This window comes from Suncus etruscus, chromosome 14, assembly GCF_024139225.1.
Source record: "Suncus etruscus isolate mSunEtr1 chromosome 14, mSunEtr1.pri.cur, whole genome shotgun sequence".
In the NCBI taxonomy this organism is placed as follows: Eukaryota; Metazoa; Chordata; class Mammalia; order Eulipotyphla; family Soricidae; genus Suncus; species Suncus etruscus.
In genome coordinates, this window is record NC_064861.1 from 71,471,035 (window position 1) to 71,495,589 (window position 24,555).

At 45.0% G+C, this 24,555-nt stretch overlaps 2 protein-coding genes across 3 annotated transcripts in view; one reads left to right on the forward strand and one right to left on the reverse strand.

Moving 5' to 3' along the window:
• The window catches only part of WWOX (WW domain containing oxidoreductase), a 646,006-nt gene extending 642,219 nt beyond the window's left edge, over nucleotides 1-3,787 (forward strand). The window contains exon 9 of the mRNA XM_049786278.1: nucleotides 2,868-3,787. Coding sequence (XP_049642235.1) covers nucleotides 2,868-3,056 — 189 coding nt within the window. The 3' untranslated portion in view covers nucleotides 3,057-3,787. The remainder of the gene's footprint in view (nucleotides 1-2,867) is intronic.
• A 36-nt stretch (nucleotides 3,788-3,823) lies between these two features.
• Nucleotides 3,824-24,555, reverse strand: part of MAF (MAF bZIP transcription factor) — a 276,725-nt gene continuing 255,993 nt past the window's right edge. For both annotated transcript variants that reach the window (XM_049786280.1, XM_049786279.1), the window contains one exon: nucleotides 3,824-4,033. In XM_049786280.1, the coding sequence (XP_049642237.1) occupies nucleotides 4,003-4,033 (31 nt within the window). In that variant the 3' untranslated portion in view covers nucleotides 3,824-4,002. The remainder of the gene's footprint in view (nucleotides 4,034-24,555) is intronic.

Consider the following 24,555-nt stretch of genomic DNA (forward strand, 5'->3'; position numbering starts at 1 on the left):
ACATATCAGCATGGTTAGCGAATGAGATTTTTCTAATGGGGCCCAGTCTGGTGCTGATACTGGGCAGTTGTGAACTAATTAATGAGCCTCCATCAAAGATTCAGAAGCAACCTTCATGCCTGCATGTTCAAAGATGCCCCACAGAGGTGGTCACTCTTGGTGCCTAGAGGACTCATTGAGATACTCAAAGGATAGTGGGCTTGGGACCAAAAGATAGAGTTGGTTCCTCATTATATAGAAATAAGACAGTGTCTGTTTTCTTTGCGGTGATACCAGCCAACTGGGTACAGTGGGGGTCAGAGAGGGGGACATAGCCAGATGCCCAGGGTTCACCTATAGAGTGTGGAGGTGAACCTTGCTGGTCAGCATCCTTCCTGGAAATGTGTCTCCAAAAGCAAAGTTATGAATGAGAAGACCAAGACCAGGTCTCATAAGAGCAGTGGGACAGGATGCAAAGTAGCTCTTGGTACTAACCAGGCTTTTCACCAAGGCTGATTCTGAGCATGGCAGCCAAGTGTGGGCTCCATAATGTGAGGGCAGCTATGGGGAGCCCCAAAGAAGCACAAGCTTCCCCACTCCCTACTAAAAGGGGGGTTTGTTTGCAAAATACCCTCTCCCAACAGGGCTGTGGGAATATGTGGTTTTATTGGCAAAGGGGACAGTGAGTTTTAAAGGGTTTCCACTGAGTTTGAAGAACATTCTTGAACTTCCAAATGGCCTAATTTGTTTTCCTTGGAACTTGGGAAGTGGGATGAGCTCGGGGAGAGCAGGAAAAATATCACTTTATCTAAAATTAGAGCCCCAGGGAGATATGTGTGAAGGGTGGGGGTCCTGATTGGATTCTCCCCTCATTCTGCGTTGCTAAGACAGCAGAACATCTGGCTGTGCTTTGCTCTGGGCAGCTGCAAACTGAAAGGGAAGCCCTGGACAGACCATTCTGCAAGGTCCCCAGTGCGATTTGCAATGTGGCAACCATGGGATGCCATGGCTGCATTGGATGGACATTGAGCACCAATAGTCTCCCACATGGCTGTGGGGCTGCCCTGATTCCTTTCTGCCCTGTGTGTGAGACTCAGGAGGCTGCTGAGCCCCTCTAAATTACTTTGTTCTGGGGCCATGGGCTCAGCTTAGGGATGAAGAAGAACGGAAGTTAGTGAAAGGAAACTGGGGGTGTGGGGACAAGGATGGATAACCATAGCTTTGAAACATGCTAATCAATTTTGAAAAAACCGATGAGGCCAAGACTGTATCCCCCATGTTGTGGGGCCAGGGGGGCTAATGTGGCCATGATCCTTTAAGTGGGGTCTTATCAGAATAGCTTCGGAGTCAGTAGTGGGACTCATGAATGACGGAAAAACAGCTCATATAAACCAGAGCCCATATAACACAGCGGGAAGGGCATTTGCCTTGCAAGCAGCCAACCCAGGTTCGATTCCCAGCATTTCATAGGGTCCCCAGAGCCTACCAGGAGTAATTTCTGAGTGCATAGCCTGGAGGAAGCCCTGAGTACCACCAGGTATTGCCCCAAATTAAAAACAAAACAAAACAAAACAAAAACAGACTCATGCATAAGTAACCTCAGAGGCTGACACTGAAACTCCTCTCCCATAAATAATCCCCTAAATATGCAAACCCCAAATCTGCTTTATAACATGTGCCTAAAATGATGCAAACTTTACACCCCACTTCCCAGAAAGGCCTTGACTACCCTTGGTTTTGTTTTGTGTTCTGGATGCCAAGACAGCAGACCTGTTCCCCTGAGTAGCCTTGGTCTGGGTACAGTTTCAGCACTGGGGGGTTGGGGGGGCAGGGACTTGGGAAGCTTTAGGTGCAAACAGATGCCCATCCCCCCACTTCCCAGACAAACCCCTTAGTGTTTCTTAACAGATGCCCCCGAATACCTTTTTCTGCCCTCCCCACCATCCCTCCCTTCACCCTGCTAATTAGTCGATGGAGCACGACTGTGGGTACATAAATAACCCTCAGGTGCTGCCACGCACGTGGGACGGGTCTTAAATTAGAGCCAGCCCTGCCACGTCGGCCTGGGAAGACCAGCCTATTATTTTTAATTATGGCTTTGCAAAGCGAAGTGATTCTTTGCCCTCTTCACTGCATCCCAACAGAGAGCAGCAGCCTGGAGGATGGGGGTGCCCCCAGCCTCACCTGCCCCTCTAGCCACACTGCCCATAGTTGCACCAGAAGTGGCAGGAAGGGATGGAGGTATCAACACTCAGCCCACATTGGCTATAGCGAATCCTCAGCAGCCCCCAACTTCAGCATCTATAGATGTGATGGCAACAGCTATTTGAGAGAAGGGTTCAGGATGAGCCAAGGAGACATGTCCAGAGGTCACACAAGGCAGATGCATGTGGCAGGAAGCAGGGGTGCTCAGGATGTGTTGTTAGGAACTCTCAGCTGGGGACAGAGGATAACGGGGGAGAACTCTGCTGCCCGCCCTACACCCCTCTGATACCTGGTAAGTCCCTCTCAAACCAAATGGTGGATTCGATCCAGATAGATGGTTCTAGAAACATGTTGGGCTTCACGTAACACTGTGTGCATTATGAAGTCAAGAGTTTGAGGTGCAAGGAACTGGAGAAGAGAAGCAGCCCCAGCCCCCTCTTTCTCCTGTTCTGGAAAGAGCCACCCTGTGTGTTATGTGGGATTCAAGTAGTAAGTTCCTAACGGTGTGGAAAAGTCCTGAGGGCTTTACAGTTGGACTTGGGGAAAACTCCTTTGCCCAGCAATCACAAGGTTCCACTCCTCACCTTTTCAGGCCACCTCCCACCCCTAGCCCTTGCTGAGCTCCAGCCCTGCTCTGTTTTGAGAAAGTCGCCAACAGTGTTGTCTTTTCTTTGTCTTTTCAGCAACAAGGAGCTGCAACCACCGTGTACTGTGCGGCCGCCTTGGAGCTGGAGGGCCTGGGAGGGATGTACTTCAACAACTGCTGCCGTTGCACACCTTCAAGTGAGGCTCAGAACGAGGAGACAGCACAGGCCCTGTGGACGCTCAGCGAGAGGTTGATCCAGGAGGGGCTGAGCAACCAGGCTGGCTAAGGGGCACCAGCTGGGGCTCCCCACTCCCTTCTCCACCTGGAGTGATCAGTAGCTGCTAGAGCAAGAACGCACCACGGCAGCATCAGTGACCAGCAGCAGGACAGGGAGTTCAGAAGCAAATCACTATTTCTCTCTTGGGGTGGGCTGGTGGGATCTATGAATTTCCTGGTGGCGGGCACTGGAGAGCGAGCATGGGTTTGGGAGCAGGTTCCTCTGTCGCCTAGTAGAAGCACAAGCAATTCTCTCAGGCTGTCTAGCAAAAGCCAGCGCCACCTGGCCCACCTTGCATGGTGACTGGCCATGCTGCAGTCCACTGTGGGCTTGCTCTTACGCAGGGAAAGACATGCAGGCTGCGTTCCAGCTCAGCCACTCAGATTCCTTGTCTCCTGTTGCCTTTGTTCCAACCCAGTCCTGGCCCACTGAGAGGGGAAAAGCCGACAGCCAGCAGGTGGCCAACTTCCTGGCCCTTGGGCTCCACTTGCCAAAGTTAAACCAGACCTTCTTTAAAAGATTATGCCAAACACACTCTGCAGATCATTCCACTCTTGCAGTTCAGAAACAGTTGAGGTCCCCAAGAAAAAAACACCAGATCTTGCAAGGGGCATGCTTGAGGAGATTCCAGGATCTCCTTTACCCAGGTCCCCTTCAATCTATTTTCACTGTCAGCTTCAATGTCTCCTTGTCCTGCCCTCCTTAGGCTTAAATAAAAGAACATGCTTGAGTGATTAGCAGTCGAAGTCTATATTGTTTCTTGCAATGTTGTTTCAGGGTTTCTTTTTGGGGGTAGGGGTTCTGTTTTGTTTTTGAATTTTTTTTTAGAAAAGAAATAGAGATGGGGAGGGGGATAAAATAAAGCGCTTCTTGTAGACGCCAGGAAAACACCATTCTTGGTTCTTCTCTGAGTTTTTTGTTTTGTGCTTTGTGGCTGTCTGTGGGCCAAGTTGTCTCAGGCGATTAGCATGCCGGCGTGGTATTTTCTGTGGGAGAGAGAGAGAAAACAATGAATACGGGTGGCCTTCACCCTGCACGTTTTGTGATTGCTTAAAGGAGCTTCTTTTCTTCTCCATGGCTCATCCCTGTCTAATTATCTAGTGTCTAATTGGACCCTTTTCCCTGCTTGTCCTTTGTTACTTCCTTCTTAGTTTCTAGCTCCTTCCAGCTTGGTCTAAGAAAGTTTACTTGGGCCAAAATACCAGGAGAGTGGGGACATGGGGTGTCTTTGTCCTCCTGAGAAGGATTAAGGTCAGGCCAAATAGCACCCCAAATCTTGAGGCTTCTGCTCTGCAGTTATATTGCCAATCACCACAGTTTCCTGTCCACCTCATTTCCTTGGGGGTGCTTTTGAAAGATGCTTACTGGAATTCTTCAGGACTCTCCCACGTCATCTGACCAGTCTGAAAGGTCCTCAGGCAGTGGGGTTTGCCTTCCTAAGGTGGTCTCTTCTACATATAAGCCCTGATAAATCCCACTAGATGACTGAAAGGCATGGGGGTTACTACCCAAACTGTCCCTTAGATATAGCTATGAGGCCATCCCAGACCATTCGTGGCCACGCAAACTCAGTCAGGATAAAAAGAGCCCAGTCAACCCCACAGACCTCTTTGAAAGTGAAGTTTAAGCTAGGAAGCTGCCAAGTTGCTGGATTATTTGTTACTCGACAAGTAGTAACTAATAGAATTCTTCATCTTTACTTCATAAAAAGTAAGTTCAAGGTTTACTTTTTGTCCAGCCTCGGAAGGCCTCCTAATCTGATCCCTCAGCTGGTCTCTGATCTAACATTCTAGTCCTTTCTCCTCAGTGTTCTGGTGTCATATTCTAATGCTTTGTCCTCTGTGTTCTGGCCTCAAGTTTAGTCCCTTCTCCTCAGTGTCCTGATCTCCTGTTCTAGTCTTTGCTCCTCAGTTGTCTCACATTCTAGCACTTTCTGCTTCTTCCATTCTAAGCAGTAATCCTGAAGTATACCAGCACGCTGCTAAAAGATCTTTATAATGACTGTTCCCCCGGTGAAATGTTTTCCCAGAGATCCACATTTATCCCATTGTAAAATCACCCCATGCACTGTATCTCCAACTTTAAGATGGAGTTTAAAGCAGTTGCTGCACAAAATAATCCAGACCAGGCTGAGGATGAAACACACTTAGTCTGGCAATCTTCTATCGCATATGGAGAACCAGTTGCCTGCCAGAACAGTCATTTTTTATTGAGTACAGAGACTACCCCCAAGTGAAGAAGTAAGGTCAGAGTAAGTACAGATAGCTCAGGTTATCCTGATCCAATCCCACCCAGGTTTACACATAAGATAATCTCTGTTTTGGGGTAAAACCAAATTGTAAACAAATAGATACAAAGGAACCACAGATGATCTTTGTTTTGGGTGAAACCAAGTTGTAAAAAAAACAGATACAAAGAAACCAGGGATGATATTTGTTTTGGGTAACTTAAGGTACAACCTAACACCCCATCAGGACCATTTTTTCTAAAGACTACCTCTTTCTAAAGAGACCCTATTTCTGGTACTACAGCCATGGTGATGCACTGTCAAACAAAACTGGAACATCATGTGTCTGTTTGCTGTTTTCTCTTCCCCCATGGAAAAATCTCTGCATTTCATCAATTCTGTTCCCACACTGTGGACGTATCCAAGCCAGTCTATAGTGTTACCATCTCATTTCTCATGGGATGGTAACTTCTTAGAAGTGACCCCTTGAGCACAAATCAAAGAGTAAAGCTTGACTATAGCCTGGTGTGGCCCCAAACCAAAAATAAATAAATACCAAAAAAAAAAAAACTTAACACATTTTTGGTAAAGCTTCCAAAAAATTGACCCTTGTTGTTACGGGCCCGCTCTTTGCACCACCCTCCAACTTCAACAGAACCAAACTCATTGGGCTAAGTGCACTTTAAATGATGAAAGAAAATCACAAACTATCACACACATAAACACATACACACACATACACACAATCATGAGCGTCAAGGGAACTCCCCTACTCTTATCTGTGAGGGAGGTCTTTCCCAGGAAGTACACTGTCTATAGAAGTGAGGTACCACCCCAAAGCTGAACTACAAGATCACTCTGTTGCAGACCACTCTGTTGTAGTGGTCTCCTCAGTTTTGCTCATCTTCTGTATCTTCACACTTTACCTTGAGTCCCCTCAAAAACCCACTTCCTGGCCATTTTAATGCTGTTCATGGCACCTAAGGAACTGCCTGGCTAGGAGAGCCTCATGTGCATGCTCCTACTTAGGGACTTTGAGGCATGTCTCTGACCTTGTACTAGAACCAGGTTCAGTAGCCCAGTTGCTGCAAATAGCCTTTTCCTCTTGGGAATATCCCCAAGCCCTTGAGTGACCAGGTACCCCAGTTCTTGGACCCATGATCTCCTCAGGAGGCACCAGCTGCCCAAAATCCATTGCTCCTGTGAGCTGCTGAATATGGATTTGCTGGAATGTTGGGTATGGCCATTAAAAATATTTTTGCTTGAATTCTTTACACACCATATTGTCCCAACCTGTAACAAATTATAGAAAGTGCTCCCATGCTTTGTCTCCTAATTTAAGGAGAGGCATGTCTCTCATTCTGTTTGCTTTAACAACAGGAAAAAATTCAATGGCCCTGTTTCCTAAATAAAATTCCAAAACCTTCCAGAAGCCAGCCTCACTCTCCCTAGGACATTCCAGCACTCTCAGAACATGAATGTGAAAGCTGTGGAAAGAATTAGAAGCATACCTATATATACTTCTATAGATCTCTATAAAAATGCATGCAATCTTAATGTAATTATAGGGGTGAATAGTAAGGACTATTTAGAATAAAATATTAAAGTAGTTAAAGTATAATGAATGTCATTAATAATATAAACCCTTTCTTCCAGAAATTGAGGTTCCAAACGTTAACCCTATAGCAAGACAGATTTTCTATTTTGCATGCATGATCTTGGAGGGGGGTGTATAGAGGTGTCAGGAATGTTTTGGAATTCAAAAAGATCATTAACATATTAATGGATTTGAGAAGTCCCATTATTAAAAAAACAAATAAGCAATTTAACCAAATTTCCCCAACCCTTTGAACACTGATGGGCCACTGTTTATTTAAGATCCTTGTCAGCTCACAGAAACAGTGTTCTCCAGCACCCCTGGGCATGTTTTTCTTAAAGCAATAATGACTAATAACACAAAATGAGAGCCCAGGTCCATGGCCTGCCCACCGGTCAGTCCTGTCCTGCCCACAGAGCTCTGTGATGAGCCTGCAACAAGGTCGTGGGGAGAACCCAGTGAACAGAGATGATGAGTTTTGTGTCCTGGGCCATGATGCAGCTAATCGAATGTGTAGGGCAAGATTCCAATTTGTTACCCTTTATTTGTGTTTATTTCACACAAGTCAAGTGTTGAGAAAACAGTTGTTTGGTAGGTGGTGGTCTTGGTTCTTCTGTGGGAGAGGGAGGAATGGGGGGCAGGGTGACTTCTTTATGCTTATCTCATCGCAGGGGAGCTCTTCCCAAGCAACGCTGGTATGGGGTTGGCAGGACCTGAAGGCCATTCCTGGCAACCCGAGGCCAATTTGACTGCAAGGCCTGGTAGTCCAACACTACTCAGGCCCACCATGGTGTTGGAGCCACTGGGGCCCCACCTGGCGGACCTTGGGGGGGGTCTTCTGTATCCAAAGCATGTGGCAGCTTTTCATACCAGCTCCCCAAGGCCTTATCCCACTTTTGCCCCACAAATATAACCCGTTCTGTTTTAAGAAGTAAAAGTCTCCAAACCAGGCCAAGGAGGTTGGGGACGGTGGAATGCGCCCAACAGTCTTGCTCAACCTCAGGGTTCAGCTGGGGCTGACTGCTTCACTTAAGAGGCCTTCCAGAAAGTTCCCCTGGGCTGACCCATGAACACAAAGAAAAGAAGGTGGGATATTTAGGGTTACCTCACCCCCCAAGAATAGAATATTTGGAAAAAAGGCAAAACAGGTGGGTAGTTTGAGTCCATTAAAAAAAAAAAAAAGCCAGATGGTGTCTGAATGAGCCCTTTCACGGCCATGTGTACCCACCCCACCTCTCTGCGGCTTTGGCCAGGTGAATATCCAATAGCACCCGCCTCTGCCTTTCTCTGATGTCTGGCCAAGTTCAAGTCCTCACCTCTCCACCCCACTGCACCCCGTTAACCTCCAGGGCTTCCTTCCATCTTGGCCAGCCTCCATCCCTACAGCCATCTGGCTGCCCATTCAAAGCTTGACCTCAAGGGTAAGTGACTTGTTGCTAAGGATTTGGTCCGCTTGACCCCTGCCCATGTTAAGTTTTCTAAAGCGCAGTTATTGGAAAAGTGAAGCTTTCTAGTTGGTGCCTCTTTACGGATGGAATTCTGTGCTCCTCCACCCACTCAAAAAGGCTTTTTTTTTTTTTTTTTTTTTTTTTCGGTGGTAATTTAACTGCTAAAGGGAGAGAGATCTCAAGGGCAGGGCCAGCTCCTTTCTGGGAATCTAGAGGCGCACTTCTTCTTATAATTGGTTTTGTTTATAAAAACTCCTCCCAAGCTCCACCCAAAAAGAGTCTAAGACTTAGTGTTAGCCTTGCATTTGGCTCATAACACACATAGTCCCCCAACACTGAGCACAGAGTCAAGACTATGTTCTCCCTCCTCTGCTCCCCAAAAGAGAACCAATAAGATTTAATAAAATATCCCCTCTGCTGAAGTTCTGACGTTCTATTTGGAAGCACGTCCACTTAGAAAAACATCAAAGATGCCAACCACCAGCGCCCATCAAAACAAAACAAAAACCTGAAGATCCTCCCAGGATCTTGCTCTGACTTTGACGTCCAGCACCAGAAGGAAAAACACTCCTTCTCAGATCTTCTCAAACATTTCTGGGGTGTTGTAGGTATTCATGAACTCGTGGCGGGAGGGTGGGTGCCTGCCCCCACCCCAGCACTCTTTCATTATGTTCCTATTCCCAGGAGAGGAATAGAGCTATAGGCAACTCTGTTTGGAGCATTAACATGTTGCAGTTGCAGATGGGCAGACATGGATGCTTAAGGTGGAGGCCCTCAGATTTGGTGAACATTCAGCTGTGTCTCTCTTGGTCCATATATGGGGGTACAGGTGGGAGAAACAGGCTGAAAAGGTAGGTGATGGGAGAGTTGCTTGGGGATTTCTGCAGGGTGTGTGTCCCATTGGCAGAAGTTGGAGCAGGAGCTGCCAAGGGGAACAGCGCCCCCTACAGTTGTGCAAAGTGAAGAAGCAGGTTTTCCCAGCAGCAATGTGGAACTGTTGCTGAGGGTATACCTAGTGGGTGCTGCCTGGCATGGAGCATCAGTGGAGATGAGGACTAAAACTTCAAACTGTTCTTAGAGATCAATCACGACATAGCACAACACTCTCTAGTCCCTCCCCACTCAATCACTGCAGGACTCCCCCCCCCCCCCAGCTCGGTGGCATCATCATTGGGTAGTCAGAAGCACATCCCTCTCTTGAGTTTCTTCACTCTAAAGCAGTGTTTCTCAGGAGTCAGAGTGATAGCATAACAGGGAGGACATTTTTCTTGCACACAGCTGACCCAGGTTTGATCCCCAGAATTCCATATGATCTCCTGAGCACCACTAGGAGTAATTCCTGAGTGCAGAATCAGGACTAACCCCCGAGAGCACCAATGTGGCCCCCAAAATACAAAAAAAAATATTGTTTCCCAACTGAGGTTCTGTGCCCCCTCCCTGTGGGACCTCAAAATGTCCCAAAGGGCTCCCAGGTGAATGTTGTATGAAAGGAGGTCCAGGAGATGAGATTGGGGGAAACATGGAAAAGGGGCACATGGTCAGAGAAAGGACCGTAGGGGATTAATGTTTAAGGCACATGAACTTGTAATGACAAAGTATGGGCTCAGGCCTGAACCCTAAGAGGAACTTTGGAATGCAAATGTTCAGTTCCTCGGGAGGAGGTGGGGGCATAGCTGTGATCAAGCACAGAGCTTTGAATTTAGGGAGCTCCAGTTCTTGCCAGGGCACTGCAGGCCCCTGGCACTGTGGCCCCCAAAGTAAAAACTTACAAAAAGACAAAACAATGTTTTTGCTGCAGATCAGAACAACTCTCCTGCCTCTGTGTAAAGTGGCTACACGGGGTACCTGGTGACAGGGGCGACAGCCAGGAGACAGAAGCTTGGTGGGAGGGTTTGTCTCCTGGATGGTCTTTGAGAGAACTTACTCCCTCTCGCCCTCTGAGCAAGAGTCTACTCATACTGAAGCTTGAGAGTACATTCTGCACTTGGGGGGCTGCCTGGCATGACAGAATATACTGCAAATTGGCGAAGTGCTGAGGAATCAAGGGCAGACAGAGGCAGGGCACAATAGTGGATAAAAGGGGGTGGGAACTAGTAGTGAACAGGAGCCAGCCTCTTAGCTCCACCATCCTGTGCAGAAGGGGTGGGGGTAAGGGCAGCAGACCCTCTCCATCCTCAACTGGCCAGTTTATGGAACCCAGGCTTGATCCTGGGGAATCCAAAGGATCAGAAGGCTGGGGACAGAAAGTGTGTAGTCTGGCACGTTCTCTGCATGTCAAAGTCAAGGTTCTAGCTTTGTACTAACTTCCCTTTATATATATATATATGTTAGTACAAAGCTAGAACCTTGACTTTGACATGCAGAGAAGGTGCCAGACCATACATATACACATATATACATCATACATATATATGTATATATGTACACATAGACATATATACATATGGTATACATATATATACATATGGTTTTTGAGTAATACCCAGTGACATCAAGATTTACTCCTGGCTCTGAGCTCAGAAATCACTCCTAGCAGGCTCGAGGGACCACACGGGATGCTGGGAATTGAATCTGGGTCTGCTGCGTGCAAGGCAGATGCCCTACCCACTATACTATGACTCTGGCTTCTTTGGGGGGAATTTAGAAGGGAGAGGCACTCCTAGTGGTGCTCAGCAGTTACTCCTGGCTCCACCCTCAGAAATCATTCCTGGCACTGCTTGGAGAACTATAGAGAATGCCAGAGAATGAACCCAGGTCACTGACTCTGTCAAGGCAAGCACCTCATTTACTGTCCTGTCTTATCTCTTTTCACCCCCTGTCCTAACTTCTCTTTCTCATAGAACCAGCTGATTTCAGTGGCTCTGAGTAGGCAGCAGCCATGAGCTAATTTACCTCTGCTTTTATAGGCCTTTCGCATGCAGTGTTAAACACACAGCCCTACCATCTAATTAAAATGGACTCATCAATTTGCAGGATAGTTGCTTATGGGGGAAAAATCATCATAAAAACACCACACTGCATCCTCCATTCTTAAGAGGTAAATATCAATCAGGCAGGGAGAAGACCTGCACTTAATATCTGAGCTGAGCAAACCTCAAAAAAGTCTTTGCTTAAAGGCACGTAACTGATTCATATGCACTGAGTTTTCTCAAAAGGCAAAGAGCACATGGCATGATACCTGTCTGGGGAATGGATGCAGAAGGAGATGATTGGGAAGAAAGAACTCTCTTGGCCTGATGAAGGTGGGAGGCTTCTGTGGGTTCAGAAAATTCCCAGGATGTGTGAGCAGCAGACGAGAAACAGGAAGAAGAGCATAGTTCTGGTGCAGACCATCCACCTCCTAAAACATGGACTAGAATCTTGGTGCAAAACCAAGCCTTCAGCTGATCTTTCTTGCCTCGCTGGGCAGCCTGGAGCACATGGGGTGGATTTTCATTTCATCATCTGCCAAAGACCAACCTTTGACTTCCCAGATGTCTACAAGCCAGAGAATCCATGCAGCATAAGTGTGGGTCAACTCCTGGTTTTACAGCTGAGTGGCTGACAGCAAGAAATGGTACCTCGCTCTATGGGTCTGCAGGCTTGACCTAAAAATGCTTCACTACCTGACTGAAGGATGAAGAAAACCATTAAGCAGAAGAGAGGTGTGGACACATGACTCATAGCCAACATCAACTGCCTGTCACCAAGTACCTTTTCTGACTTTAACATTCTAAGGGGATGGTCCAGTGGTCCTGGGAAAATTCGCTCACAGAGCAAGCTGGGAATCTAAGATCCCTGGTTACCCATTTGTCTGGAAAATAAATGTAACTAAACATCTTTTGTGAACCCTTTCGGTAACCTATTTCTAAGGCGTTATGGGAGGGTGAAATCCTGGAAGAATTTGAGGCCATAAACTTATGATCCTTGCTTGTCTAAAATTGTCTGCATTTGTCAGGCTAGTCAGGCCCAAATAACTATTTTAAAAATCACCCAAAATAAACTCCAGCAAATCAGAATCATAAATGTGTTTCTATGTAGTCACATTCATTTTGCCTCTGGATAAATTGGGGTGGGGGGAATAGCTTCCAGGCGAAGAGAAGAGCCAAGGCTCTATTCCCACCTGGACTCACAATCTGTGGAAGAGGCAATAAGTACCAGAACCCCCAGGCTCTCTGCCAGTGGGTTCTCTGGAATGGGATGCTGAAGACTCCCAGGCTAACTATAGGATGACCTAGAGGAGAAGGAAGAGGAAGTGCTGCCATTTTGTTCTTCTAACTTGGTTTGTAGGATAGAACTGTGTATGAGTCCTCACTGCATTTTACTTTAGGGCATGATGTCATATCTCTACACAAGGAATCCCTATAGAAATGGGAGCTTGGGTCTGCCAGCTGACAGAAGTAGGAATGAAGTCATGTAAGTTAAGTAGTAGAGATTAGTCTAAACACCAAGATCACAGTGAAACTCTTAATCTATTTGATTCAATTATGATTTTTTCTTTTGTATGATCTTGGTTATCTATTGAGCAATTAACAGCCAGCAAATACTTTTAAGCATGAACCTCTTTATGCATTTAGATTCCTACTGTATGTACTTAGCATTAGAATCCTACTGTAAAAAGTAAATATCAATAAATTATTATAAGGGTGTTGGGATAATTATGTAGACATATACTGAAAAATAGATACAAAAATTATGAGGAAATATGCTCATAGGTATTCTCTTGCCTTCACATCAACTTTAAACTTCCATCCTTCACAAACATTTCCATGCCATGAATCATACTATTGGTGATGCTTGCATAATATTCTAGAATTCAGATATTTCTTTCCTAGCTGACTTGGAAATTTCCCTCTTGAATAAGGAAACAAAGTTAGAGTTCTGATAGAATCCAATGATTGCAAATAAACCAGAAAAAGGTGAATTTAGGAGGCACTTAATCCAACACGACAAGGATGTTCGAGGCCCTCCCATCCTGATTCCCATCTCATATGAGTATTGTAGGAAGGTTGGTTAAAGGACAAAGAATACCAACTCAAAAATTACTGCAGTCAATGGATATCTGCAATTGTAGGTTCTCCAAGACAGTGGCACTCTCCCTCCAATCTGACCCATATTTCTTTCTTTCTTTGCTTAATTTTGGGTCACACCTGGTGGTGCTCTGGTGTTACTCTTGGCTCTGCACCCAAATATTGATCCTAAAAGGCTTAGGGGACCATATGGGATCAAACCTGTGTCCACACTGGGTTGGCAGTGTCCCACTATGCTATTGCTCTAGCCCGTGACTCATGTTCCTGATGGACTCAGAGATGGCTCAAGTTCCAGACAAAATATTCTAGTTCAGTATCACAGGGAGAAATGTTGCCATCAGAAAAGGCCAATCCCTTTCTTCTAGAGGAGGAAAAGAAAGGGACACATCCAGAACTGACTAGGACTTATTCCTAGGGGTTTTGATCTCAGGAATCACTCCTGGTAGATGCCTGGTATCTAATCCAGGTTAGACGTGTGCAAGGCAAGAGCTCTACTATGACTCCAGCCCCTAGATGGGTCATTCTTAATAACCACCCAGGCAGGTGTTTTTGTTTGTTTACAAAGAAGGAGAAATTCTGCCCAAATAATGGGAAAATTACCTTTTCACAATCGGTTGTTTATTCACCTAAACTATTGCTAAACACCTTTCCATATCAGGTCCATGAAATAAAAATGTTGAGATGAAAAGACACTGTGTTTGAATCCCGGTGTCCCATATGGTCCCCCGTGCCTGCCAGGAGCTATTTCTGAGCAGACAGCCAGGAGTAACCCCTGAGCACCGCCGGGTGTGGCCCAAAAACCAAAAAAAAAAAAAAAAAAAAAAAGAAAAGAAAAGAAAAGAAAAGAAAAGAAAAGACACTGTGTTGGCTCTAGAGCTCAAAGTTGATTATCCAGAGTTCCTGGCATAACTGCAGGGCAACCTGACCTTGGGTTTTTTTTTTGAACAGCCTTTAGCTCCTTTTGCAGAGACCCCTAAGGCAGGACTCCTAGAGCTATGCCTTTGGTAGAGTCAATAACAAAGGCCCAAAGTGCTGGTCACCCCATACCAAAGGCAACAATGACACTGGAAAGAGACAAGTTCAAGGATAAATCGACCAAACAGAATAGAATTCATGCTCATTTTTGCATTTTTTTTTTTTATTAAACTGATCAAAGGCTTCTCATGAGGAAGTGACTTTTTGACTCTGAAGTTAAGACTTGTCCTCTTGGAACTTCCTTTGGCTGAAGTGGCATCTCCCTCCACCTTTCCAATGCCACTCACTTTGTTTTCTGTGGGGCCTGCCAATCCCAAGGTTACTTGAAGACCACCCAACATTGGCAGTTCAGCACCAACACACAATTTAATTTTGCTCTCAGTCAGATTTCAAACAAAGACCCCAGAGATGTCTGGGAAATTAATTTATTAAAAAGCAATAGCCTGATAATACACATGATGGCAGAAGAAATGAATATGTTCAATATCTTCTAAAACAGTTGGCAATCACATAATAGAGCATTCACTGTCAATTTAGTAGCTTGTCTCATTATGCTCCATGGGTAGTTGTAAAATAGTGTATTATTCATGAACCAACATGCTTTAATTACTTCTCATGCACATTTATTTTTCAAATGCAGTGTGAGCTAGATTCATATACAAAAGCAACTAATTCTGCAAAAAGTCTGATTTGGGACCCTTTGAATCTGGAAATATGAACTAATTAACCAAACACATGAATGAATGTCCCTACTTGCAATGGTTCTGCAAAGAACTAGCTGATCCAATACCAATACAGACCTCACCCAGCATCCTAAGTCAGCTGTGATAGTCATCTCATGAAACTGACCTGGTAACTGGCCTTGCATTGGGACAAGGGCAGATTGACCAACTCAAGACAGAAATTTTCACTTGTGCATTGTTGGACATTCCCCTTTGCATTTCTGCCATTCACCATCAGGGAAATTCTCTCAGGGATCCCTCATCAGGAAAAATCAGAGGACCTCTATTGGACATGAACCCAGTTCCTAGCCTGAAGTCAAACTTCGCCTGTATCAGCTAACCTTCTGCCTGCAGACAGACAGTTGGTAATGACTGCAGTTTCAGCCACCCCATTGGGGGAGGGGTTTTGTTATGCAGCAGAAGCTAACTGATACATGTCATGCATGTCAGCCGGGCAAAATTGACTTTGGGATGCCCTGGGGGTGACCTGTCAAACCAAATGACAACCAGCGCCTGTGTCTCTCATTTTCTCTGGAGGCGATGTGGCCTTCGAAAATGTAAGGCCAAGAGAGAGCTACATAGTGTACAGAGGAAACAATAATTCTTCCCAACTCCACCCCCCACCCCTTTCCACCTCCAACTATGAGCCTCTGATCAAAAGCTGCAATCCAGTTTTTCGAAGACTAAGCCTTGATTTGCATCAGGCATCAGGCATCCTTCTGCAGGCATCTCTACATTGGCTGTCTAGGGTCAGTGTGTGTGTGTGTGTGTGTGTGTGTGTGTGTGTGTGTGTGTGTTAATTCATTCAATTATGCTGACATTCTTGTACCACTATGCTGGAAGAACTACCATAACCATGTGAATGAATGAGGGAACTGGAAAGCCTATCTAGAGTACAGGTGGGGGTAGGGTAGAATGGAGGGAGATTTGGGACACTGGTGGTGGGAATGTTGCACTGGTGAAGGGGGATGTTCTTTACATGACTGAAACCTAATCACAATCATATTTGTAATCAAGATGTTTAAATAAAGATAAAAAAAAACAAAAAAATAATAATAAAGCTTGCAGCCAGAAAAAAAATCCATGCCCAACCAAGACTAAACACTGACTTTGTACACCACTAATATAGCTATCATATCCTGGCTAGAGGGTATTCACGATGGAGTTTATCCACCTCAAGTATCTACCTTCCCATATGAACTCTAACCATAGTCTCCATGTTCTTGTGCACAGAAATGCTGGAACATCCCCGAACCCTGACAAGACTTCCTCATTCTGTGCCTGGCCAGAGTGACTTGCAGACTGGCCAACCACTGCTTGCAGATGCCTCTTTCTCTTCCTTCTCCCTCTACCAGTTCTGGCAAGTGCCTCATCCCTATAGCCCTACTTCATGGGGAACCCCTAATTCCAGATCCAGACAGGTGGTGTGCCTCCTGTTTCTGCTGAGTCCTACAAGGAATGTTCTCCAGGAAGACAATGCTGGACATCTGTGAATGGCTTTCATGCTGGGGAATTTGGAAAACATAGCCTATGTTTTTCCCACCTCTGGCCTCCCAGCTCTCCTGTGTCACTGAGACATTGAAAAGTCCTCAGAAACGTTTTCTGGGCTAGAGAGCTAGCAGAGCAGGTGAGGTGCTTTCCTTGCATACATCCAACTTTGGTTTGCCTGGGTACCTGGGAACCACATATAATACCCTGAGCCCTACCAGAACTGGTCCCTGAGCAGAGAGCCAGGAGGAAGCCTTGGGCACCATTGAATGTGGACTCCCCAAAAGAATCCAAACCAACCAACAACCAAAAGCCAGAAATGTCTTGCTTCAATCTCTACTGGGGGACTAGGGAGAACCTCTGCCATTTGTTCATTCCCTGCCCTCAAAGCTGCTCCCCTCCTACTGCTCCCTTTACTCTTCTCCCTCTCCTGGAGCCAGAATGGAGTATCCTCCAAGGAAGATGAAGAGGCAGGAAGCAACTCATTCTTAATAGGAGTTGAAAAAAACAAAACAAAACAGCAAGCACACCATCTCCAAACTTTGAGCCCTCCAGGGACCACCGATGGGAGGTTTACAGAGAGGAGAGCACCTAAGGACACTTCTAATTAAATTCTTCAGAGTTCCTGCTGACCTCATTTTGATGGTGCCATAAATTAAAAAAATTACATCCAAAATGTCCGATTTCAGAGTGGCCTGATAATGGGGGACTCCCCCTTAGCAATCCAATTCTGAACAAATTCGGGTTACCAGCTATCTTGGGAGATGGACTCCATGAGGCTCTGTTTGTTGACCATTTTTAATTAATAACGTGTGCTAAAGATTTCTAAATAACCAACAGATCAAGACTCTAATTACAGTGGAAATCATAATTAAAATCCCCCCTCAGAATCCTGAGCGCAATGTCAAGACAGGATGCTGATGGCCATGTACCAAGACAAATGTCTCTGTTGGTCAGGGAACCCAGGCAGCAATTAAAATAGAAATCCCATGAACACTCACCCCTTATTAGCTTATTAGCTGACTCTGCCTTTCATCATAAAAGCCCCCAAGAGTTGGTTGGTGGCTGGAGGGACATAAGTGGTTGGTCCCACTGAAAGGAGAATATCTCATCTGTAAGTCTCTGCTGTGATTGGCTAATATGCCTGCATAAAGGGTGGTCCTCCTGAATCCATATGTGGTTCTCATCCACACATGTCCTAGGCTTTCCAGAGACAGATTCCAAATCTCCTAGACTTCTTGAGGGGATTCCCCAAGAGAACGAAGGCGGTTCTTCAGCCTAGTTCATTTATATGAGGGGATCTTCCTATTCTCGGATAATGTGCCCCAGAGCTGGTGGTTTTTCAGCACACAGAGTCATCCTCCAGATGGATAACTTCTCCTGCCAGTATCTTCCTCTCCTATATCCTTTCTGCCCCAACATGATTCTTCCCCATGTGCTGGTTTGGGTTGCTGCCTTCTTATTGATTTTCTTCCCAGGTCCTTTTCTACCCAGATGGTGGACAGTACCTAGTCTCTCAGGATGCACCTGCCATGGCCCTGCATGATCTGGTCTGAGATTCCTTGTCTGGGGGAGGTCAGTGACCTCCAGCAATGACCACATGCCACCCACTCTCTGCTGCAGCCCAATTTCTCTCAGAAACTCAGCTGGCCCTGGTTGGAAGAGAGATCCTTAGGGAAGCTGCCTTCTAGAAGTTTCTTTTTGGACTCCTTTGAGTGTTTTGGTTTCGACCATGGGTCCCACTGTGGGACATGGGCTATGTTGTTTCTTTGTCTTTCTGGTTTGCTTTGATGGTTTTGTTTAAGAGACTCTGGGCAGCTCTTCCCAAAATTGGGGTCCGAGTGGCTCTTCAAACTCGGCTATTCCATGGCTCTACCTAGAGTAAGTATATCCTGAATCTTCTGTAATGTGTCAGGGGCAAGGCAGGGCAATTCTCTGGAATGTGGAAAAAGGGAACGTGGAGTGGCAGACCAAAATATAGGGTGTCCCACTGAGTTCAAATTTCAGAGAAGCAGTGACTATTTTTGGTATAAGTCTGTTCCATGTAATGTGGGATATCTTATACCAAGATGTTGGTTTGTATCTAAACTTCACTTCTAACTAGGCAGCTTGGATTTTCCTGGCTGGATCTGACCAGGGCTCTGCAGGTGGAATTTGTTGCTTTTGGGGGGATGATTCTGAACCCATTCTTGTGCCTTTCCTCTTGTTCAGTGCCTCAGGCTTCTCTATGGACCAGACCTTGTTTGGCCTGGTGAGTGGGGTGGTGTCACAAAGGAAGTAGAGGATTGAAGGGGCCTCTTTGAAGATACAATCTCATCCCCTCACTTCCTTCTGCCCTGACCAAGATGGCCACAGCCCAAAATAGGGCCTGGTTTCTCACAGCCACTAGTGAAGTCACAACCTTGTTCAGGCTGACCACTCTGACCAAGACTGTTCTTAGAGGTGGCCCCACTGGAAGAAGGTGTCTGCATTGAGTTGACATGTGGCTGCCAGCCAGGTGATGCCCTCTTTCACCTGCATTGCTCTCCACCTGTCTGAGGTACCAGAGGACGAATATTTGCTCAGCACCTGTGTGCAGAGAATGAGAAGTTTCCTAGAGACTCCTCAGTATTGATGGCCATTGGCAGAGAACTCCTGGGATGTGGGGGTGACTGTTTGGGCAAGTTAGTATGAACCACTGAGGAAGCACTGGCAGCAGAGTCCTTTGAGAAAAGTGACCTCTAAACTTCCATCTGTGGAGAGAGGGTAGGGTGAAGGACATGGCCTGTACATTCTTCAGTTTATTGTCACTTCTGCCAAGAGCCATTCTTGGCCTAGTGAGTTCACACAATCACACCTCCTGATCTGCCTTCCTTTCCCAGCAAAGGTCATGATTGCTAATTCCATAGTTGGATTGTTGTTTTTTGTTTTGCCACTCACTTGTCTGTCCTCTATAGAGGCCAGTAAGTCACTCTCACCAGGACACTTGTTTCTGGCTGAGAGAGTTTTGTCTCTTGTCAAGATGTTCTAGATTCTTCTCGGTCCTTCCTTCCTCACATCTCCTGATCCTCATCATTGTCATCTGTCAGTCAAGCACCATTTTGACTAACCTTCTCATCCCACTCTGATGCCTGCCAAGTCTCCATCTGCCCTTCAGAGTTTCCTCAGTCAGAATTCTCCATTCATTCATCCACATGGAAACACTCTTATGTTGCTAGAATGCAGTGAGTAGAATTATTCAAAAATGCCCTATAAGTTATAACTGCCTACTTTGGGCTATCTACATTTCTAACAACAGTTGTCTGAATTTTAAGAAAAAAATTTTTTTATCTGATTTTCCCACTACTAAAAACATTTCACAAGATACATTTTACCAAATCCACCATTCAGTCTTCCTATTTCTCAAAGCCTTAATTCAAAAGCCCACTGGTCCCTTTCACAGACATTGATGAAAATCCTCAAAACAAAAGTTGTGTGCTCACTTTGCAATGTTCAATATGTTTTCCTAGATTCTTTTATATTGGGAATAAAGTTAAATATGCTCTTTCATTTGCTTTTAATGAGAAAAGATAGGAAAGGGGGAATAAGAAATAAAGAAGTTGAATAAAAAGTCTAATTTTCAATAAGAAACATGCTAATATTTATGCAAATTTCTGAAGGTGTATTGGGATATTGGCTGAGTCATTTGACATGTGGAAAAATACCCAGTGGTGGGTGCAATTGAGTCTAGGGCTTAAATATCTGAGTGATAACCAAGAAAAATGCCCAATGATTAGGGCTATATCCATAAGATTATTTATGTTTATCCATCATCTAACCATCATCCATTCATTTACCTCATTCCATTCATTCTGACATTCACTCATTTTTCCATCTACCCATCTATTTATTATTCGTCAGTCTATCCATTTTTCTATCTACCCACTCATTCCTCCACCCATCTACCTTTCAATCGTGTTGACTGCCCACTCTATACCAGGGACAACTTGAGCTTCTCAGATGGCTCTTGTTCTATTGTAATTCTGTCTCCTGTCATGTTCTATAGGCAGGAGATAGAATAAATAAATGAACAAAATCAATCAATAAATAAGAAAAATCAGATATAAGTGGCATGAAGCAAATAAATTACAGTGATTGGACCGGAGTACGAATGGACAGGGGAAACTGTTTTAGAATAGGCAATATGGAGGTAGTGACATTTCTACTGGGCATAAAATTCAGAAAGTGAGTCAAAAGCAGAATGTACAAAAACAGAAACAGCATCTTAAAATGAATGGTGGATCAATAGGAACAGAAAGTGACTCTGAGTTATGTGTCTTTGAAAACTGCAAATGAATCTCACATCGCTAACAGAAGTCTCCCCGATTTCTCCTTGTTCATACCCATGACTTTGAGTATAGCAAGGGCACCTTTCTTGGCCCTCTGTTCACGATTGTGAATCCAATCTTGATTCAGGAGTTGATTCTTTGCTGAGCTTTGGGAAAGCAGGAACTTGGGGAACTTGGGGAGAGAAAAAGAGGGTTTCTAAGTGAACAACCCAAAACATTCTATGCAAATGTTTCCCGAGGCACTGTTTTCCCCCATGGAAATAACATGTGGCCATTTGCCAACTGCTCAGCCATCCTAACCTTCCTCAACCCATTCTTATTAAGTGCCATGGGAACAAAGACTCTTCCAGAAAGCATTTGGTTGGTTTAAAACAAAACAACAACAATAACAAAAAGGTTTATCTGAACCTGCCTTAGCTAACTTCCATTTGTACATTGCATCAAAAATATGTGATTTTAAAACAAAATGGAATAATGGAAGGGCTATTTTAGCATACCCAAATTCAACATTTATTTGCTAAAACAGTTATATTTAGAAAGAAGCCACTGTCTGTAAAATTGTAGAATGCATGAAAATTCTATTTTATTTCTTTCTGTCTGTGTGTGTGTATATATATATATATACACATATGTGTGTACACACACACACACACACACACACACACACACACATTCCCCCCCCTTAGGACTTCAGCTCTTTTCAGGGTCAACCTTTCGCATAGTTTTTGCCTTCCCCAATCGATTTTTTGCTCATCTCATTGTCTCCTAAATCATTATACATTTTTGGTTTTAATCTGTTCTCAGCCAACCTCCAAAGAGACTAACCTCCCGTGCCTGAATATCTTTAGCTCTTAATTTATTTTATTTTGATTAGAAAACAGAAATACTATGTGTTAAAGTCTCTGGGATGTCATTTTTTAAAATTAACTACTTGTGATTCCAATTGGCAGAGTTCTATCTAATGGTGAAGAGAGTCACTTTGTGAATGGTTTGCTACCTGATTATCAATTTTGCTTTCTATAATAAAGTCATTTTTTTCTTGGCCACAGCCTCACTAATGATACAGGTTGAAAATAATGAATCTATTTCCAACTGTCTAAATTCTCCTGCTTTTCTTAACGCTTCAATTTCTGCCATGGCTCCTCTGGTTTTACAAGTATTTTTTTAATAGGATGGATGTTCCGGATTCTTCGACACTGTGAGATCCTTTCATAATCACAGACTTGTTGTTCCACAGGCACTGAATTCCTCCTGCAGGATTGATTGGAACACGTGTTGGACTGATCTGGTTATATATCTACTATGTCTCTTTTTCCCTGAACACAAACTTCACCATGACTTGATGCTCTCAATCCTTTGAATCTCACTTTCACTTAAAAACAAAATTTCTGATTTCATTCAGTAGGATTGCCCAGGATAGGGATTTGAGTCTGGGAACAACATGGTTTGATCTTGCCAAGTATTTCTCACTAGCATTCTCGATGATGTTCAGAATGGCTGAAATTTACTTGTTTTTGATACTTCAAAACAAAAAAAAAGAGGAGGAAGAAAGAATCCAAAATACCAACAATTCAGCAGAGTGAATTGGAGGCGTCTATTAGATGGGTGATTTATGACGTTAAATTTTACCAAAAAATAAATTACATGGGGCCCGGAGAGATAGCACAGCGGCGTTTGCCTTGCAAGCAGCCGATCCAGGACCAAAGGTGGTTGGTTCGAATCCCGGTGTCCCATTTGGTCCCCTGTGCCTGCCAGGAGCTATTTCTGAGCAGACCGCCAGGAGTAACCCCTGAGCACCGCCGGGTGTGGCCCAAAAACAAAAAAAACAAAAACAAACAAAAAAAATTACATGGCCCTGGATCAATAAGGCATGAATTTGGGGGTGGGAATTTTTAAATTTTTCTTTCATGTATTTCTCTTAACCGTTCTCTTCATTTTGTTTGTTTGGGTTTTTTCTTAGGGGGGACACATTGGTACTCAGGGATCACTCTTAGCAAGAATGATGGGCCATTGGGGAGCTAGGGAATCAAACCAGAGTTAGCAGTGCAAGGCAAGAGTCTTCCACACTATACTAACTTTCAGTACCACAACTACTTTCTTCTTGAGAGACCTATTTCTTATCCTCTAGCTGAAAAAAAAAAAGACATCTTTGGAGATAGACCTGTTCTTGTTATTCCATCTTTCTCCCTTCCTTGCCTTTTCCTTTCCCATCACAGAGCTAATAACAACTCACAGCTGTTTCCTTTGGGGGTTTGGTCTATGTGACTCAAGTTTATGTTCATTGTAAGAAAATGGTTCCGATGCTCATAGGATCCTCCAATAGTGGCAGGCACAAAGCAGAGCTGAAGAAAAGTTGAGTAACTGAACAAAGCAGGTAGGGGCTGGAGAGAGAGAGAGAGAGAGAGAGAGAGAGGGAGAGAGAGAAAGAGAGAAGAGAGAGAGAAAGAGAGAGAGGGAGAGAGAGGGAGAGAGGGAGAGAGAAGAGAGAAGAGAGAGAGAAAGAGAGGGAGAGAGAGGGAGAGAGAGAGGGAGAGAGGGAGAGGAGAGGGAGGGGAGGGGAGGGGAGGCAAGGAGGGCACTTGCCTTGTACGTGGCCAATCTGTGTTCAATCTCCAACATCCTCATAGACTCCTTTGAATCCATCAGCAGTAATTGCTGAGTGCAGAACCAAGAGGAAGCCCTGAGCATTTCTGGGTATAGCCCCAAAACAAATAAAATAAAATAAACTAGGTAGTCCCCTGCCCTCCATTGGGCCAACTTTTCTCCTAATTTCACAGATCTGGCTGCTGCACTCAAGTGGTGCACTTGAGCTTGTCCTTCTGTTTTTCTCCACTCTGAACTTTGACCTCCCTGCTGTTGCTACTACCAGAAATTGTGTTCACACCCGTGGTCCAGGCATGTCCCCAAAAGACCCTCAGGAGAGGAGCTCAGCACCTCATGAGGTTGGCCCCCCTTGTCGCACAGTTAGGTTCTCTGAGCTGGGCTACCCTTTCAAAGATAAGCGAGTCTGATTCCTCAAAATTCAATTTGACCCTCTACCTACCTCTAAGGTAATCTGCAGAGCATGTCCCCCACATCATGGCTAGCATGTGACAACTCGGCTGTCTCCACTTTGCAGCAAGACCCTGGACAAATCCCCTCACTAGGGGGGCTCTGCAGCTTCTTAGCTGCCAGAATGTGGGGATGAGGTTAAATCCACTCTGTGGCTTCTGCCTCATCTTTTGCAACTGCTTCTTTCCCAGGTAGGGTTCAATGGTTAATCGGGTGATGGGGGAAGAGAGCTGTGTCCTTCTGAGGAGGGGGGCGGGCAACGAAAGCTCATAATTGCATGATAAGCTGAGGTTCCTGAACAATTCATGTCTATTTATAGCGAATCTGGGATCCCGTCCAGCAGTTCTGCCGATTGCATCAACCAAATAATAACCTTTGTTTGACAAATCCGTTCTGTGTCAATTCCACCGGCTTGAGTTACCTCTGACAGTTTGCTAGCTCTGATCTGCTTTGGGACAGGGACTGGCCATTCTGGTTTGCCTGGGACTAGGTTTTCCAGAACATGGGGCTTTGGGTGCTAAAATTGGCCCACCCCCAAGCAAACTGTCTTATCAGTGACCATAGATCACCCCAGTAATCCCCAGTAATGCTCTGGTGACAATGGCAACACCTGGTCCCGACCCTATCACTGCAGATTTACTGTCTGTTCCTAGTCCATCCCCTTTGACAAAGCTTGACTTGCAT